General features: G+C 36.9%; 1 protein-coding gene across 1 annotated transcript in view; it reads left to right on the top strand.

Annotated features, from left to right (window-relative positions):
* LOC146798885 (uncharacterized) overlaps positions 1-19,770 on the top strand; it is a 71,739-nt gene that overhangs the window by 1,384 nt on the left and 50,585 nt on the right. Inside the window, exon 2 of the mRNA XM_085627791.1 lies at positions 3,109-8,363. Coding sequence (XP_085483917.1) covers positions 3,152-8,363 — 5,212 coding nt within the window. The 5' untranslated portion in view covers positions 3,109-3,151. The remainder of the gene's footprint in view (positions 1-3,108; positions 8,364-19,770) is intronic.

The raw sequence follows: 19,770 nt of genomic DNA, 5'->3' as shown, positions 1-19,770 counted from the left end.
CCATGTATAGTCATGCACAGTAATTAGAAGCGAGTGGGGTTTTCAGGTTTAAGTCTGTAATGCAAAAACATTCAGCATCACTAAGGCTGGTTGCCCCTGCTGGAGTGTAGGCAGTCACAGAGAATACACACGGTGGTGGTCTGAAAAAAAAACAGCTTGGACATGTGCATTTAAATAAATTTAAAAAAAAAGGTTTCAGAATGTGTCAGTCTGTAAAAGTGATTTCAAAGTGTAAAAAGAGATTTTCACTTGGCCCGAAAAAAAAAGAGCAGTAAGTGTGCTTTCAAATTGGCAAAGAAATTTCGTTTTGGCACTAATGTGAAAACATGACTCTGTGTGCATAGAAGAATTATAGGCAGAAATGTATTGCGTCTTGCTCTGGTGATTTCACAGTTGCAGTAGATGGAAAAGAGGAGCGAATTTTTGGGGGAAGAAGCAGAGGTTTAGCACACACCCATGTGCTTGCCATGTATAGTCATGCACAGTAATTAGAAGCGAGTGGGGTTTTCAGGTTTAAGTCTGTAATGCAAAAACATTCAGCATCACTAAGGCTGGTTGCCCCTGCTGGAGTGTAGGCAGTCACAGAGAATACACACGGTGGTGGTCTGAAAAAAAAACAGCTTGGACATGTGCATTTAAATAAATTTAAAAAAAAAGGTTTCAGAATGTGTCAGTCTGTAAAAGTGATTTCAAAGTGTAAAAAGAGATTTTCACTTGGCCCCGAAAAAAAAAGAGCAGTAAGTGTGCTTTCAAATTGGCAAAGAAATTTCGTTTTGGCACTAATGTGAAAACATGACTCTGTGTGCATAGAAGAATTATAGGCAGAAATGTATTGCGTCTTGCTCTGGTGATTTCACAGTTGCAGTAGATGGAAAAGAGGAGCGAATTTTTGGGGGAAGAAGCAGAGGTTTAGCACACACCCATGTGCTTGCCATGTATAGTCATGCAGAGTAATTAGAAGCGAGTGGGGTTTTCAGGTTTAAGTCTGTAATGCAAATACATTCAGCATCACTAAGGCTGGTTGCCCCTGCTGGAGTGTAGGCAGTCACAGAGAATACACACGGTGGTGGTCTGAAAAAAAAACAGCTTGGACATGTGCATTTAAATAAATTTAAAAAAAAAGGTTTCAGAATGTGTCAGTCTGTAAAAGTGATTTCAAAGTGTAAAAAGAGATTTTCACTTGGCCCGAAAAAAAAAGAGCAGTAAGTGTGCTTTCAAATTGGCAAAGAAATTTCGTTTTGGCACTAATGTGAAAACATGACTCTGTGTGCATAGAAGAATTATAGGCAGAAATGTATTGCGTCTTGCTCTGGTGATTTCACAGTTGCAGTAGATGGAAAAGAGGAGCGAATTTTTGGGGGAAGAAGCAGAGGTTTAGCACACACCCATGTGCTTGCCATGTATAGTCATGCACAGTAATTAGAAGCGAGTGGGGTTTTCAGGTTTAAGTCTGTAATGCAAATACATTCAGCATCACTAAGGCTGGTTGCCCCTGCTGGAGTGTAGGCAGTCACAGAGAATACACACGGTGGTGGTCTGAAAAAAAAACAGCTTGGACATGTGCATTTAAATAAATTTTAAAAAAAAGGTTTCAGAATGTGTCAGTCTGTAAAAGTGATTTCAAAGTGTAAAAAGAGATTTTCACTTGGCCCGAAAAAAAAAGAGCAGTAAGTGTGCTTTCAAATTGGCAAAGAAATTTCGTTTTGGCACTAATGTGAAAACATGACTCTGTGTGCATAGAAGAATTATAGGCAGAAATGTATTGCGTCTTGCTCTGGTGATTTCACAGTTGCAGTAGATGGAAAAGAGGAGCGAATTTTTGGGGGAAGAAGCAGAGGTTTAGCACACACCCATGTGCTTGCCATGTATAGTCATGCACAGTAATTAGAAGCGAGTGGGGTTTTCAGGTTTAAGTCTGTAATGCAAAAACATTCAGCATCACTAAGGCTGGTTGCCCCTGCTGGAGTGTAGGCAGTCACAGAGAATACACACGGTGGTGGTCTGAAAAAAAAACAGCTTGGACATGTGCATTTAAATAAATTTTAAAAAAAAGGTTTCAGAATGTGTCAGTCTGTAAAAGTGATTTCAAAGTGTAAAAAGAGATTTTCACTTGGCCCGAAAAAAAAAGAGCAGTAAGTGTGCTTTCAAATTGGCAAAGAAATTTCGTTTTGGCACTAATGTGAAAACATGACTCTGTGTGCATAGAAGAATTATAGGCAGAAATGTATTGCGTCTTGCTCTGGTGATTTCACAGTTGCAGTAGATGGAAAAGAGGAGCGAATTTTTGGGGGAAGAAGCAGAGGTTTAGCACACACCCATGTGCTTGCCATGTATAGTCATGCACAGTAATTAGAAGCGAGTGGGGTTTTCAGGTTTAAGTCTGTAATGCAAAAACATTCAGCATCACTAAGGCTGGTTGCCCCTGCTGGAGTGTAGGCAGTCACAGAGAATACACACGGTGGTGGTCTGAAAAAAAAACAGCTTGGACATGTGCATTTAAATAAATTTAAAAAAAAAGGTTTCAGAATGTGTCAGTCTGTAAAAGTGATTTCAAATTGAAAAAAGAGATATACACTTGCCCCCGAAAAAAAAAGAGCAGTAAGTGTGCTTTCAAATTGGCAAAGAAATTTCGTTTTGGCACTAATGTGAAAACATGACTCTGTGTGCATAGAAGAATTATAGGCAGAAATGTATTGCGTCTTGCTCTGGTGATTTCACAGTTGCAGTAGATGGAAAAGAGGAGCGAATTTTTGGGGGAAGAAGCAGAGGTTTAGCACACACCCATGTGCTTGCCATGTATAGTCATGCACAGTAATTAGAAGCGAGTGGGGTTTTCAGGTTTAAGTCTGTAATGCAAATACATTCAGCATCACTAAGGCTGGTTGCCCCTGCTGGAGTGTAGGCAGTCACAGAGAATACACACGGTGGTGGTCTGAAAAAAAAACAGCTTGGTTTCATAATGTGACAGTTTGTTATACAGATTTTCACTTGCCCAAAAAAAAAGAGGAGTTTGTGTGCATTCAAATTGGCAAAGAAATTTCGTTTTGTGACTATTGTGAAAAGAAATGTAGTAATATATTTAAATACAATAAAGAATTTTTTTTTTAGTTTTTTTGCAGGTATTGCTGAAGAACAGTGAACAAAATTTAAGATGCCTACAACATCTCGAGTTCAAAAAACGCTAAAAAAAAAACTATATTTGAGGACAACTGGAGGACCAAAGTTAGTAGAAGATGCTGATGTTGGGAAAAAGAAAAAATCTTCTGGTAAGCAAAAAAGACAATTCCTAAACAAAATATTGAAAACAAACAAAAATGTACAAAATGTCTGTTCTCGGAAAAATGTAACAAAACCTACAGAACAGCAAAAAATTGAGGATTTAGTTAATGCAAATATACCTTCTGCAATTGAAAAGTTTAACATAAACAGAAAAACAGCATTTAAAGAGATACGTAGAAAAATGTTTCAGAGAAGAGTTATGTCCAATTTGATAAAGGATATAAAGAAATATAAGCAAAAGGCTAAATATTATAAGAGAAAAAAAGAAATTGAAGCCATTGCAGCAAAGGCATTAGAATTAAAAAGGAAACTATTCATATTAATTTTGAATAGGATGCGTACATTAGATAAAATGGTTAATGTACTGAAATCACAAAGCAAAAGCAAAAGAGTAGTGAACAGAACAAATTTTTGTAAAGTGTTTTTAGGAAAGTGGATGCATAGCTCAAGTAGTGAACCTTTTTTTAATGAAGAGAGCTATTTTCAAAGTAATAGTTTGCTGCATGCAGTTGACACCAGAGGTCGTTCATACGAAGTAAAAAATGGTTGCATAATGGAGAAGGAGATAATGGTTCCAAGAGATGAGGTACAAGTGATGGCAGATGAGGCAATGGGGAGACGTCCTAAAGCCCCAGTGTACACTTGGAATTGTAGTAGTATTTGCACTGTGCGTCAGGAATCTATTGACAGATTTCGAGAGTTTCTAAGAGAATATAGTAAAAAAAGTGTAAAACAAAAGATTAAGGTGCTTCAAAGTCTGGATCCATGCAGAGTGAGAGAGAATACTGGTTTGCAGGGTCATTCTCTTGCTTGTCTATCTAGAAAAGTGTGCAATAGTGTTTTCCATCATTTTAGGATGCTGGCTGTTCATCATACTGAAATGAGAAAGTTTGTGAGACGGTTGTATTTTGCCAAAAGTCCAGCAATAAAGTTAAATGAATTGAATAGGGCTCTGTTCCGAGGAACGGTATCAGATGTAGAGAAGGTTGTTGATGAAATTCAGTTTTGTTACTTTGGTCCTGAACAAAACAGTGCAGAGAAGGACACAGTAAATGAGGCAGAAGTGGAAGAGAATGTAGAACCTTGTGTAAGTAAGACATTTAATGATCACATAACAAAATTTGCAATAGTCTCTAATGAAAGACCAAATGTTACTTGTATTTGTTGCCGCAGAACTCATTATAGAAAACAAACTAGGAATGTTGATCTCTACAGAAAGAGTGAAAATGAAGATAATTATAAGTGGATGGATTTTGCAACATATATATTTCTTGAAAATTGTTTTGAATTGGGTGAAGATCAGCGTATTTGTAAATACTGCTACAACAAGTTAGAGGAAAATAGAATGCCGACCAGAGCTGTACATAATAATTTAGAATTGGATGCTATTCCTGCTGAACTTTCTGAATTAAATACATATGAGTCTATACTCATTCAATGTGTTCATCCGTTCCAGACCATAGTACGTATGGAGCCCAAAACTGGTAAATTACCTCCTTCAGATTTACTGAGAGGTTTAAAAGGTAGAGTGGTGTATTTGCCCTTGGATTTGAAAAAAAATATGGAAACTATTGATGCGGATACTTTGGAAACTGAACCATTAATTATTCTGGTTAATGGTGTACCTACAAAGAATAAGAAGATTTGGCAGGAGCTGGTAGATGTGCGGAAAGTACAAAGAGCAAATTTGTATTTGAAAAAAAATAACAAATGGTATGAATCAATTTATATAGTAGAAGAAGAAGAAGAAGAAGATTTACAAGGAGATACAGAAACACCAAGTGGACAAATTGAAAAAGTGGACAAGTCAAAGGAAGAAGAAATTTATGAACATTTTAGCATACATCCTCTCCATTCGAAAGAAGTTATGGGAGACAATATTGATCTCTTTCAGATGAAGAAAGCAAAAGGAAATCCCGTGAGTGTATGGGAGGAGAGCTTGGAAGCTCGATGTTTTCCTCAGCTGTTTCCTAAAGGAAAAGGAGGACGATACGATGAACGTCCGGAACAGATTCCAGCTTCTGAGTATCGGACTACAAGACTATATGCTGAAGATCCCAGATTTCGACAAAGTATCCCTTATTTGTTCCATCTTTTATTTGAAAGCGACTTGTCTGCACTGTCTTATGCAGTAAATCACATTTTAAAAAGTGGAGTACATTTACAAAATGTGTCTGCTAAGGATTTTATGGAGAAAGTGCAGCACCGAGATGATCATTTGGAAACACAACTGATCAATCTGATGGCTTGTCAGCGTGGGACAAATGAATATTGGTACCGACGCCATGGTGAACTAAAATGCATGTTACGCAATTTAGGAACACCAACATGGTTCCTTACCCTAAGCTGCGCCGAGTACGCTTGGGATGATTTACTGGATTTTCTACGAGAGGCCAATTCAAACATTGAAAACATCGAATACAAGACAGCAGGAGAACTGTGCTCATTGGATCCGGTTAATGTTTGCAGATATTTCAATCATAGATTTGAGGCTATGATGTCCTTCATCTGCAATAAAAAAAATCCACCCCTTGGAGAAGTAGTGGATTTCTTTTGGAGAAAAGAGTACCAGGCAAGAGGTGCTCCTCATATTCATATGCTGCTGTGGATCAAGGATGCCCCAAAGTTTGGAACAGATACTGATGAAGCAGTGTTATCTTACATTGAAGAATATGCAACATGTGCTATACCTAAAAGCACAGAAGAGTACAAGTTAAAGGAGCAAGTTCTACGTTTCCAAAGTCATCGGTGTGGAAAATACTGTCGACGGAAATACAAGAGCAAAGAAAAATACTACACTAAATGTCGATTTGGATTTCCTAGACCTGTTCTTACAAATGGAAGAGTCAACAGTTTTATGTCAGCTGTGAGACATACTATCACAAGAAAATCACCTAAGAATACCTACAACCTTAAAAGAAAAGAAGAATCAAAAAATATAAATGACTACAACCCAGTCATTTTATCCATGTGGAACGCTAACATGGATATACAGTATGTTGCTGACAATTCCATTGCTGTTGCTCGATATGTAACGTCTTACATTACGAAATCAGAAAAAACAGAATTGAAGGAAATGTGGGAAGAGATTTCTCACGAGAAGACTGTCAGTAAGAAGCTGTACAGTTTCAGTTTGAAGATGTTATCGCATCGAGAAATTGGATCCTACGAATGTTCAGATAGATTATCTTCTGCAAGTCTCTACTCGAAGTCAAGAAGAATAATTTGGGCAAGTTTAGGCCTTGCAGCAATGAGAAATCGGGTACTGAAATCTGTTGGAGAAATTGAATATTTGGCACAGTTCGAACCTGAAAGTACAGATATATTGAAAACAAACATGTTGGACACATATTATCCCAAGAGAAGTCATCATCTGGAGAACATGTGTCTCTATGAAGTGCTGCAGAACTACATTTATTCACGGAAAGCTGCAGAAGACATCAATAATGGAAAATATAAAGTCGTTGGTGAAGAAGGATGTTTGGTGAAGCAAACCAAAGGAAGTTTGATAAATCACCGGAAGCTGAGTTGCGACACTACCGACAAGAAAGAATTTTACTACTTGGCTCTTTTACAGTTGTTTAAACCATGGCGTTCAGAGGATGAACTACTGGGAGAATTCCAGAGCTATGAAGATTCTTTTAATGCTTGCAAAGACAGCATACAATGCAGTACATTCTCAACTTATCTGCAAATGTTAAATGAAGAAATTGAACAGGAAACTACAATTGCAGCAGAAATTGCTAGAGACAGTTCTCAGGACAGCCAAAGTTCAGGAACATACAGTCAAGATCCCCTAGGACAACCAATCGTTGAAAATGAAGCATCAATAGCCATGAATGAAGTGGAAACGGCTATGAATCAAGCTCAAGAAGAATTTATAGACTTAGAAAATTTGGAAAGACAACTGAATCAAGAGCAGCAACAAATTTATGAAGAGATCAAAAACAAAATTGATCACGGATTTCTACATGAAAAAAAAGAGTGCTCATGCACATCATTTCATCCAATCAGGATGTATGTAAGCGGACAAGCTGGCACTGGAAAAAGTTTCCTAATTAAAGTCATCAGAAGCTACCTAAAGCAAAAAACAGATTCTACTTTGTCTTGTGTGGTTACTGCTCCAACTGGGTTAGCAGCATATAACATAAAAGGAATCACCTTACATCGTTTGCTAATGTTACCAGTGGAGCATGAGAACAAAATACAATTCAACAAGCTAACTGGAGAAGCATGCTTGGAAGTTTCAAGAGTATTGAAGAAGATGCAAGTTCTCATTATTGATGAGGTGAGCATGGTATCAAACTTAATGCTTGCCTTTGTGCATTTAAGAATGCAGCAAATTTTGAAGACAGACTATGACGTGTTATTTGGTGGAAAACACGTCATAGTTTTTGGGGATCTTTTGCAACTTACTCCGGTTAAAGGACAACCAGTGTTTAATACTGTGACACATGAAGACACGAAGAAGTCATTGGGAAGCATCGGTAATACAAATATTTGGTCCTTCTTTGAGTACAAGGAACTTACAACTAATATGAGGCAAGCAAACGATGAAGAATATGGAAGTATTCTGAAAGATATCAGGATTGGACTACTCACAGAAGCTGGCAAAAAAGCATTACAGACTCGGCTGCTACATAATTTATTTCCAAAGGAAGAAATAGTTGCAGAGAAGATATACAAGAACATTGCAGAAAACAAAAGTGTCATCTGCTTAATGCCAACTCTACGTGAATGCTCAATATTCAATGAGGAGCTTTTGAAATTGGAAAAGGAAGAGATCAGGAAATTGGAAGCAGTGGACAAAATTGAGGATGGAAGAATTACTGTCACAGTAACAGGCAAACTGAAAAATAAATTGGACTCACTAGAGAAGAACATCTCCAAAACAGCAGGATTAGAAAAAAATCTATATGTTTGCATGAACTGTAGAGTGTTTTTAAGGAGAAATTTGGATGTTGAAAAAGGCTTAGTAAATGGAGCGATGGGAAGAGTTGTGGGTTTTATTAATTATCAGAAAAAAGATGGAATTGAATGGTTAAAAATAAAATTTGATCAGATAGAGGAAGTTAAAGACATTTGTCGTTGTTCAGTTCGTTTCATGCTTGTGAAAGACTTATATGTACGTAGGAAGCAGTTTCCGTTTTCTCTAGCATATGCTGTAACTATTCACAAGTCTCAAGGATTGACTGTAGATTGTGCATTTGTGAACATTGGATCTAGTGTGTTCAAAGAAGGTATGGCATATGTTGCTTTGTCACGAGTCAAAACATTATCAGGTTTATTCATGATAGACTTCGATGACTCAAAAGTTAGTGCTGATACAAACTGTGTAAAGGAGTATAATAGATTAAGAAGAAGCTATGCTCCTCATTTAGGTCAGTATCCTGTGTTGGAGAAACGTGTAGTTTCTCGTAAAAGGAGAAATGAGAATATCTGTAATGAAGATGTAGAGAAGAGGAAAAAAAAGAGGAGTGATGTAATTGCAAGCAAAAAGAATAAGGAAAATGAAGAACAGGTTGTAGGATGTCATTTTGAAAATAGCTCTGGTGTCAACTGCTACGCAAATGTAGTGCTGAATGTTGCTTTTTATCTGGAAAGTTTGCAAGAGCAGATAATAATAAATCAGGGAAAAAGATTCTGTTCAGAGCTCAGTCTCCTTTTTCAAAAGCTGAGTAAAGATAAAACTCAAATAGAAAGTGCTACTGATATTAGAAAACTTTTAGATGTATGTTCAGGACGAACACAGTTTTCTCAAAATGAACAGCAAGATGCTCACGAATTTTTGATGTATTTTCTTCAGGTAGTGGAAGAAGAAGGAGTTCCCATTGACATTTTTTTTGGTCTCTCTTATAAATGGGAACATAGTTGTGATAATTGTTATAATATAAGTGGTTCTATTGTTGATAATGAAAGGTTTATTTATTTGACATTGCCAGAGAGTAAAACAGTCACTTTTGCAAACTTAGTTAAAGATGCTAATCATAGCATGAAATGTGGTGAGTGTAATTCTGACATGTTATCAACATTAATTTTAAGGGAATACGGACAGTATGTAATTTTAATGATGCAACAATGTAGAGCTGATGGATCAAAATTGGATACTTTAATAAAGAAGTTTACAGGACAGCAATTATCAATTTCAGGAAAAACTTTTGTAACTGTTGCAATAATTTTCCATGATGGACCTACTGTTACTTCTGGACATTACACAGTTTATCTAAAATGTGAAAAAGGATGGACACTGTGTAATGATTCCCAATTGATTTTCAAACAACGTTTGCCTTTTGATTTAGCAAATTCCTATCTAATCTTCCTGAAACCTAAATTTTAGAGAGACTTGGCAAGATCTGGACAAAATAATTTTACCATTTTACAGGATTACCATTGCAATTTTGTAGAAAAAAGATTTTTAAAATTATCATTTGGCCTAAAGGAAAGATAACCAATTGTAATGTGGACTTTTTAAATTTTTAATGCAATTTTGAAAAACCAATAATTTAGAGATTATCGGTAACTTCTGCACATTTTAAATTTTGGAATGTTATTGGACTGCCACTGGAAATTTTTTCAAAAATGATTTCAAAAATTACTATTTGGCCATGTGGAAAAGTAAGCAATTCTATTGTGGACTAAATAAATTATTCGAAAAATTTTCGTGAACCAAAATGTTACAGAGAATCGGTGAGATCTGGACAGATTAAACTTTAGAATTTTAATGGTTTTCCCTTGGAAATTTATTCCAGGGAAAGAATAAAAAATACTATTTGGCCTAAAGGAAATAAAATCAGATGTATTTTGGAGTTATTTGAGATATATTATTGTGAATGTACTTCTGAAACAAAAATATCAGACGGTATTTTAAAGAAAAAAGTATTGTTTTTAGATGACATTTTTTAAGAATAATATGCATTTCTGTAATGATAAGTTTAAGTGAGAAGAGATTCTGGGCTTTTTTAATACAATCTTTGAGATTGTTATTTTTTTTTGCCCGCTGTAAAATGATGAATGCAATTGCTTTCACAATTTATAGTGAAATGCAATATATTCTGAAAACAGCAAAAATAAGGCAAAAATATTTTTTGGAAAAAAATGTAAATATGTGTACTGTATTATAAAATGTTTTAAAAATATTAATACTTTTTTCTTTTTTTTCAGATCGATATAGAAAATTTTCGTAAACTACAACCATTTTAAAAACTATTTTTTAAAAAAACAAATGAATAAATATTTTTTTCAGTGAGTATGGTAAGTCAATAGTAATAATTGTAGTCTTTCAAGGACCTTGTAATGTGAAAAATGATTTTTAGTGTTTTTTTTAAAAAATAAAAAAAAAGGTACGCTTACCGTACGCGTACGGTAAAAAAAAAAAAAAAAAGTTTTTAAAAAAAAAGAAAAAAAAAGATGAAAGATAAGGTTGGCTCTTAAAAGAACCGTTGTGTTCATGCAGGGACAGAGGAAAGAAAGATTGGGAATATTAGACGGTACGACAAGTGTGCTGATCTATTTTACTGTTCACCAGGGAAACACTGGTCTCCCTATAAGTAATTAGATCGTGACAAGTGGCGCACCGTACTTCAACCCTCGCAAACCGAGGGTTAATTTCCAGAGGGCCAGCAAAAGGAGATTCTCCCCCCACAGATGAAGGGCTCACCTGACCTGCAGAAGAAGGAGTCTGCCCTGCAGATGATGGTCCAGGCTGAGCTGCTGTGGATGTACTGGCTCGTCTTTCTGAAGAGTTACCTCCAAAAAGATGACCATGTGTCCTTCTGTGTACTTCTTTGAGGTGCCTCATCATGGTGTGATTCCCAAAGGAATACTTCCTGTCAGGATTACCTCTAGAAAGTACACGCTTACACAGAATGCAAGTAACTAAGGGTGCATTCACCTTTTGCTGGCCTTCTGGAAAAGTAAAAAAATCCCAAACATAAGAAGGCTTTACTTTCCTCGCTCTCTGCCTCAAGACAGTGCTGCTGGTGCTAGCCTCACTCTCAGAAGGGCTCTGCTGTTCTGCCATCGTATCCCAAAGACAAACCAGCTCCTTCTCCTAAGGGATCACAAGCAGAAATGAGGGGAATGGGTGTGGTGTAGGAGAGTTCTAGAACTGAAAGTAGTTTCAACCAATCAAAAGTTGTGTTTCAAGATCACATGACCTACCGTACGCTTACGGTACGCTTACGGTGCGCTTACGGCAAAAAGTACGCGTGCGCGTAAAAAAGACACGCGCTTGCGCACATGCGCATAACAGTCATTTCCCGGCACTTCCGCGTAACGTGCGCGTGTTGCGTAAGCGCGCACGCGTCCCACGCGCAGTACGCGCGGCTACGCAAAGTGCGTAACTATACGCAAGCAGCGTAGATAGATTACGGACGTTGCGTAAACCGTACGCTTACCGTGAGCTTACGGTACGCGTACTATAAAAAAAAAAAAAAAAAAAAAAAAAATCTGGAAATAAATTTTACATGTTTATTTTAAAAAATATATATAAAAAAAATATTTAAGGATTTTAAAAATTAAAGCATAGTCTTTATAAAAGATAAGAAAATTAAAATAAAAATATGTTTGAAAAAAATGAAGAATATAAAAAAAAAAAAGCATTTAAAAAACCTTGCAAATTCACTGAAAAAACCATGGGTTTCACACACGTTATAGTTAGGAATTAGCATTTAAAAAACCTTGCAAATTCACTGAAAAAACCATGGGTTTCACACACGTTATAGTTAGGAATTAGCATTTAAAAAACCTTAGAAATTCACTGAAAAAACCATAGGTTTCACACACGTTATAGTTAGGAATTAGCATTTAAAAAACCTTAGAAATTTAGTGAAAAAACCATAGGTTTCACACATGTTATAGTTAGCTGGACATTTTACTCGTAAAAAACCAATGAAATTGCCCCGTTATAGTTAGTTCAGCTAACTATAACTCGCGCGCCCGCAATGCACTGCTGATGACGTCACATATTACATCACTCATGACATGGTCAGTGACATCACTCATGACATCACTGATGACATCTCAAATGACATCACTGATGACCTCACTGATGACATCATCCTTGTGATAGAGTGGCAGACCTCCTCTCACCTTAATATAAGCTTTGATACACACATTCAAAAATAGAGACTAAAAATTTCAAAACAATGGACATACCAATACCAGTTACAACAACCTCTTCAGTAATTCTAAGATCCACATACACATCCACTCATTCACCAACAGTCCTATACAGTCACTCATACATGTACTCACTCATCATATGTACTCATACATCTATACATCCTGTTACACAATGCCACTCATCCATAGAGTTACTCACACACATAGTCACTCATGCTAATAAAGAATCAAACATACATTTACTTGCATATACAGTTATACACACACCACCACACTTACTTCTACGGAAACTTACACATACTTAGTCTTTTAAACAATCACTTATAGAAACACATACTTATTCATACAGGAACTCTTTCAATCTCTCACTCTCACATATACTCACATATATACACCAATAGTCACATATACTAGTTTAAAACATATGTAGTCACTCATAAAGACACTATTGAGACAGTCATTCACTCACTAACACACCCATACACACACTCATCCACCCATGCAGTCCTGCACACATGCTCTGTTCAACACATACAAACAGTGAGTCACTCATTCATGCACCGATGCACTACGTAATACCCCCCACCGAACCATGCAGACACTCAGACTGATACTCAAAAAAACAACTAATAACCTATATAGACACCCATGTAGCTACTCACCAACCCATGCAGCCACTTATACACAAAGTGAGAGACTGATACAGATATTTACATATTTAAACATTACTCACTAAGCCATGTATTCACTATGATACACTTAATCAGTCAGTTACACAATCAATTTTTCAAAAACAAATCATCCATTTAGACAGTAATATACCCATTTATTCTTCCATCAACCTTGAGATATACATATATAAAACATATTTAATTTTCAGAAAAACACACATTCACTGGATGATGTCATCAGTGAGGTCATCAGTGATGTCATTTGAGATGTCATCAGTGATGTCATGAGTGATGTCACTGACCATGTCATGAGTGATGTAATATGTGACGTCATCAGCAGTGCATTGCGGGCGCGCGAGTTATAGTTAGCTGAACTAACTATAACGGGGCAATTTCATTGGTTTTTTACGAGTAAAATGTCCAGCTAACTATAACATGTGTGAAACCTATGGTTTTTTCACTAAATTTCTAAGGTTTTTTAAATGCTAATTCCTAACTATAACGTGTGTGAAACCTATGGTTTTTTCAGTGAATATATATATATATATATATATATATATATATATGTATACAGTAAACGTTTTTTAATAAATCCGTGTATAACTTTAAGATAAAACAATAATAGTCTAATAAAGACCACTCCTCACAAAAAAACACATATTTTCAAGTATGTTAAATAATTATACTTAAACTAACTTAAATAAACACAACTACATGTGCTTTTTTAGCTAAATAATTAATATGTATTTCTTTTTTCATGTTTCCTAAACACAGATAAATAAAACACATCCAAACCAAAAATAAACATCAGAAAAAATACAATTGGATACATAATTGAAAAGGCAAGAAAACAATGCCAACTAATTAAAGGATAAAAAATATAATAACCTAAGTAAATAACAACTTCTCTTTAAACAGCAACATCCATAATAGTTAAACAATAAATCTAAATGAATTATTTACCATATAAAAGTAATCATGTATTCCTACAGACTAAAAGAATCACCTATGCCAAACATAACAAAATCAATCAATAAATAAAGTGAGCACAGCAATAAAAATCACCAACCTATGAGCAGCTAAACATTTCATTTAATAATATCAAATGGGGAGGGTGAAAGGTCTCACAAGCCCAATTCCGACCCCAAATGGCCTTAGACAAGGATACCTTCTTGCTCCTTTATAGTTTTCCCTATATATCAGCGACCTTCCTGAATGTTTTAAACAGATCAGCAACTTTCCACCTAAAATTGCTCTCCACAAAATTCACACCATGATGTATGCAGATGATGTAATCATTATAGACCTAACACCATTTGGCCTGCAAAGAAATCTGCAAGCACTCCATAACTACACGGAGGAAAATTATCTAATACCGAGCATTACAAAAACAAAAATAGTTCCATTCTCGGGAAGGGAATGGAGTGCCAAATTCAACTGTACTCTAGGGGAAAAATTGTTGGAAGTGACAAACGAGTACACGTACCTAGGTCGAATCTTTACAAAGTCTCTACAAAATGCACTCCATATACAGAACCTAAATCGTAAACCCGACGTTCATGTGGCGGCACTTTCACATCTATATGCCTCAACTGGTCAAAGACACTTTTCTTCGCTACTCCAGGTATATAGCGCCAAGATTCCGCCTGTGCTTTCGTATGCTCTTGAATACATCCCACTAAGTCAATGGAAACACCTAGATCTCAAAGAAGGGAAGATCCTACGGAAACTCACAAACTTGTCTCAAGTAGTCCCGGTACAAGCTCTCCGCCTCGAATTTTCACTAGTCAGTTCCTATGCCAAAGGAATCAGCAATGTCATCAGATAGGCATATAACCTCCTCCACGCGGAAGAAGGAACGCTCCGATCCCTACTCCAGAGACATTTCACCAAGGAACTCCGATATATATATTCTGTAGGAATGTCTGAACTGCTTTTAAATTATCTAACGTTAATATTAATTTGTTACAATCATGGACTCCTGCCCAGTTGAAGCTTTTCTTAAAAAACTTCACTCCAAGACTAATCTTTGACTTTGACTTTCAGCATTTTGCCAAACTGTCACTATATTTCTCTGATTTGAGATACTTCCACTAAAATCTTTTACTCACAAGTGGCTACCAAAAGAAAAATCTCGTAGTCTGTGTAACTTATTTAACGGTGGGGAGCAAGATCTGGAACATCTGTTGTTTACTTGCCCAAATGCGGTAGTTGTAGAAGCAAGAAAAAGGTTTCTACAACCTATTTATATAAAATGTAGAATTAACTCTGTTCAGGAATCGATTTTGCTTTGCAAGGTTCCGCCAAATGAATTTGTATGTTACAATTTATTTACATTTTTAAAATCTTTTTTAACTTTGTATTAGGATGAAAACTTTTATTATCTAACTGCCTACATTTTTATATCATGTATCAAATATTTGTGGTTCTCAGTCGAGAACTACATCAAATAAACTAACTTGACTTGACTTGAACTTGAATATCATTTAAATATTTTTAATATTCCGTCATAAATGGAAAATAGATTTGTTAAACTATCCAATACAATTGAATAGTAAAAAATACTGTAATAAAAATGAATAAACACATTCACAATAAATAAATCACTAACTAATCTCAAACCCAAAATTAAGTTTAAAATGCCCAGAGCATAAAAACATTATTAACAATATATAACAAATTATAAGACATCACAATACGATATTCCACCCTTTAAATAATAAAATAATACCTTACTTACAGTTTCGTAGATGAAGAGCTGAAATTTCCTGATAATCTACAAGGCAGAAATAATCCATAATTAAAAATCCCCAAAAAAGCCCAAAAAATTAAAGTGAAAAATAAAATTGTAATCTATCAATGACAATCTATTGAAACTATTCAAAATCTGACAAATAAAAAGTTTTAAAATAACACTCCAGGAAAACCACAAAAAATAAGGAAACTAAACATGATATTGGCTACACAAGTAACCCAATTTAATTCCTCAAAAAAAATCCAAAACTACATCTCCAATGACCTAAATGAAAACCTGTAAAAGAAACACAAAATACCCATCCACACAACACATAAACCCTATAAATTTTAAAATACAATAAAAATGTTTAAAAACATAGAATTAATACATAACTTAGAAAAAAACGACAAACCTGTACCCAAACTACAATGGGGCCTACGACACTTGACTACCACAACTACAACACAATTATCACAGTAAGCAAACAAAATAGTAGCAAAAGCATTGGTAAAGCCAATGGTCTTGCCTATGCATGAGCTATTGGCTTTGCCAATGTGTTTCAGTAATGTTGTCTACCAGTGTGGCTGCTGTTCAGCATGGCTAAAAGTTAGTGGCATAGAGGAGAGTAGCATGGAGTGTCCTAGAGTGGAATGCTGTAGAGTGAAATGCTGTAGAGTGGAGTGGCATATAGTGTTGTGTATTGGAGTGGCAGAGAGTGGAGTCACATAGAGTGAAGTACACTGGAAAGGCATAGAGTAGGGTGGCCTGGTGTAGAGTCCATTGGCGTACAGTGTTGCAGAGTAGACAGGCATAGAGTGCAGTGTCGTAAAGTATAGTTGCAAAGCCTACAGCGGGGTACAATGCAGCATCATAGAATACAGTGCCATAGATTAGAGTGTTGCATACTAGTGTGCAGTGGTGTAGAGTGGAGTAGAGTGGCATAGAGTACAGTGGCATAGAGTGCAGAGGTGTAGAGTAGAGTGGCTTAGAGTGCAATGTGTAGAGTGGTGCAGAGTAGAATGGCAGAGTGGTTCAGAGTAGAGTGGCATAGAGTGGGGCAGAGTAGAATATAGTTCTGTAGAGTGCAGTGGCATAGAGTGGAGTGGTGTAGAGTGGAGTAATGCAGAGTAGAGTGGTGTAGAGTGCACTGGCATAGAACGCAGTAGTGCAGAGTAGAGTGGTGTACAGTTCAGTGGTGTGCAGAGTAGTGTTGTAGACTGCAGTGGTGTGGAGTGGCATAGAGTGCATTGGCATTGAGTACAGTGGTACAGTGACATAGAATGCAGTGGCATACAGTGGAGTGGCGTAAGGTAGATTGGGCTGGTGTAGACAGCATTGGCATAGAGTGTTGCAGAGTATAGTGGCATGTAGTGCAGTGGCATAGAATTCAGTAGCCTACAATGCAGTGGCGTAGAATAGAGTGGTGCATAGTAGGATGCAATGCAGTGTGGAGTGGTGCAGGGTAGAGTGGCACAGAGTGCAGTGGTGTAGAATACAGTGGCGTAGAGTACAGCGGCATAGCGTGCAGTGGCATAGAGTGGTGCAGAGTACAGTGGCGTAGAGTGAAGTATCGTAGAGAGGTGCAGAGGAGTAGAGTATAGTGGCGTAGAGTGCAGTGGCATAGAGTGGAGTGCTGCAGAGTGCACTGGCATAGTATGCAGTTGTGCAGAGTGGAGTGTCGTCGAGCTCAGTGGCTGAGAATGCAGTGTTGCAAGGTAGAGTGTGGTACAGTGCAGTGGTGTAGAGTAGCATGGAGCGCATTCGCAAAAAAGTGCAGTGACACAGAGTAGAGTGTCACAGAGAGCAGTGGAATAGACTACAGTGGTGCAGAGTATATTGCAGTGGTGTAGAGTGCAGTGGCATTCGGAGTAGAGGCATAGAGTAGAGTAGAGTGGCCTAGGGTGCAGTGGCATAGAGTGGAGAGGTGCAGAGTGGTGTGCTGCTGAGTGGAGTAGAGTGCAGTGGTGTAGAGTAGATTGTTTTAGAATAGAGTGAAGTGGCATAGAGTGGGGCGGTGCATAGTAGAATGCAGTGGTGTAGAGAAGAGTGGCGTAGAGTAGTGGTGTAAAGTGGTGTTATGAGTGAAGTGGCATAGCACTCAGAAGTGCCAAATGAATTAGAGTGGAGTACAGTGGATTGGCATAGAGTGCAGGGGCGAAGAGTGGAGTGGTAGAGAGTAGAGTGGAGAGTGGAGAGGCCTAGACTGGAGTGGTGGTAGAGTGGTGGTATAGAGTAGAGTGGTATAGTGTGCATTGTAATAGATTAGAGTGGTGCACAGTAGAGTAGAGAGGTGTAGAGTGAAGTGGCATAGAGTGAAGTAGCGTAGAGTAAAGTGGCTTGGTGTAAAGTGGGGAGGTGCAGAGTAGAGTGCAGTGGCGTGAGTATTGCAAAAAAGAGTGGAGTGGCATAGAGAGGAGTATGCATAGTGTGGTAGTAGACTGCCAATACAGACAACACATTTTCAATTGAAATTCCCATTTCATGTGCACAGACATACAGTTTTACTAATAGAACTATACAGTGCACAATCAATGTGTGGAAATGGCATCACCTAGTGTGTTGATTTGTTTTATCCATATTTAAGTATTTGGTTCCAACACAGAATTAACAAAACATGTGCTTCATTTGTGCTTTGCTAATTCTGATATAATCTGAAATACTTGCAGTTCATTTAAATGTTGCTGTATGCTAGAAATAAAATCCTTTCTTCTACCACCAGTATCCAGCCAAACTGTGATATAAATCATCTCACTTTTAAATCAGAGGGAAAAAAGAAAGCACCAATCTCCCTCGGAAGACAAAGCCTGGCATTTGACCTATGTCTTTGAAAGCACCATAAATGTGACAAGATAAGCTCAAGATTTACAGGTCTGTTTACAGAAAGGAGCACTCATGGAAGAATAAAAGAAGAAGTAGTGTGAAGAGGCCTGCTCCTTGGGAAGGACATACTGTACCTGGACAGCCTAAATAGAATGGAGCCAGCAAATAGAAAGCCAGAAAAGGTAAGTTACCAACCACAAAAGCAATGGTAAGCAACAGGCCGGAAGCTTTGTGAATGTCCCCAAGATGCCTTTGGCAAACCAGACAGCTGCACTGCCTGGTAGGGTTCGACCAAAACATCACTAAATTAAACAAACTAAACTAATACTATAACCACTCCCCACAACACTAAAGTCACAATAAATATTAAAAAAGCAACCTTACTCTAACTGGAGACCAGGAATGCGGAACTACAACCAAAGATATCCAGAAACAGCCTAAAATAATGAAGATAGACTACAAAATGAATAATGTGGTAACAATATGAACTCTAAATAAACATTAAAAAACAATTCACACCCCAGTGAAAAAGAAACAATAGAAAACAAAAACATAATTTCTTTTATTTATTTTAACAATACAAAAATATTGTAACAAAGAAATCTAAAAAAGTTAAGAAAATGTAGCTGCATCAATATAAATTAAAAATAACAATGTACTTTTTTAATATAGTTAATACATATCTGAATATACAATACATACAATAAATTGTATGTATGCAAATAAGTTATATATGCCAAAAAGGTGAATAAATATGCACAAAAGCAAAAAATGTATACATTTAATATGTATGTTAAAATATATTAAAGTGCAAAACTAATATATATTTAAAACTATTCATGTTAATAAAAATGTATGTACATAAAATTATCAACACAGATTGGAGTCCCAAACGCGCTCTCGGAGTCAAGAAATCACCAGGGAACGGGAGGTCACTTAGACACAGGTAGGTTTATTAACGTCATAAACAAGCCCGTTCGCGGGTGAAACGCGTTGCAGCAGGTTTATGACGTTAATAAACCTACCTGTGTCTAAGTGACCTCCCGTTCCCTGGTGATTTCTTGACTCCGAGAGTGCGTTTGGGACTCCAATCTGTGTTGATAAAATTGCCGGTTGTCTCCGCCGGTCCGCGCCACCCCT

This window comes from Triturus cristatus, chromosome 9 (assembly GCF_964204655.1).
Source record: "Triturus cristatus chromosome 9, aTriCri1.1, whole genome shotgun sequence".
Taxonomy (NCBI): Eukaryota; Metazoa; Chordata; class Amphibia; order Caudata; family Salamandridae; genus Triturus; species Triturus cristatus.
Note: the sequence above shows the minus strand (reverse complement) of the source record. Positions and strands in the feature narration are given on the sequence as shown.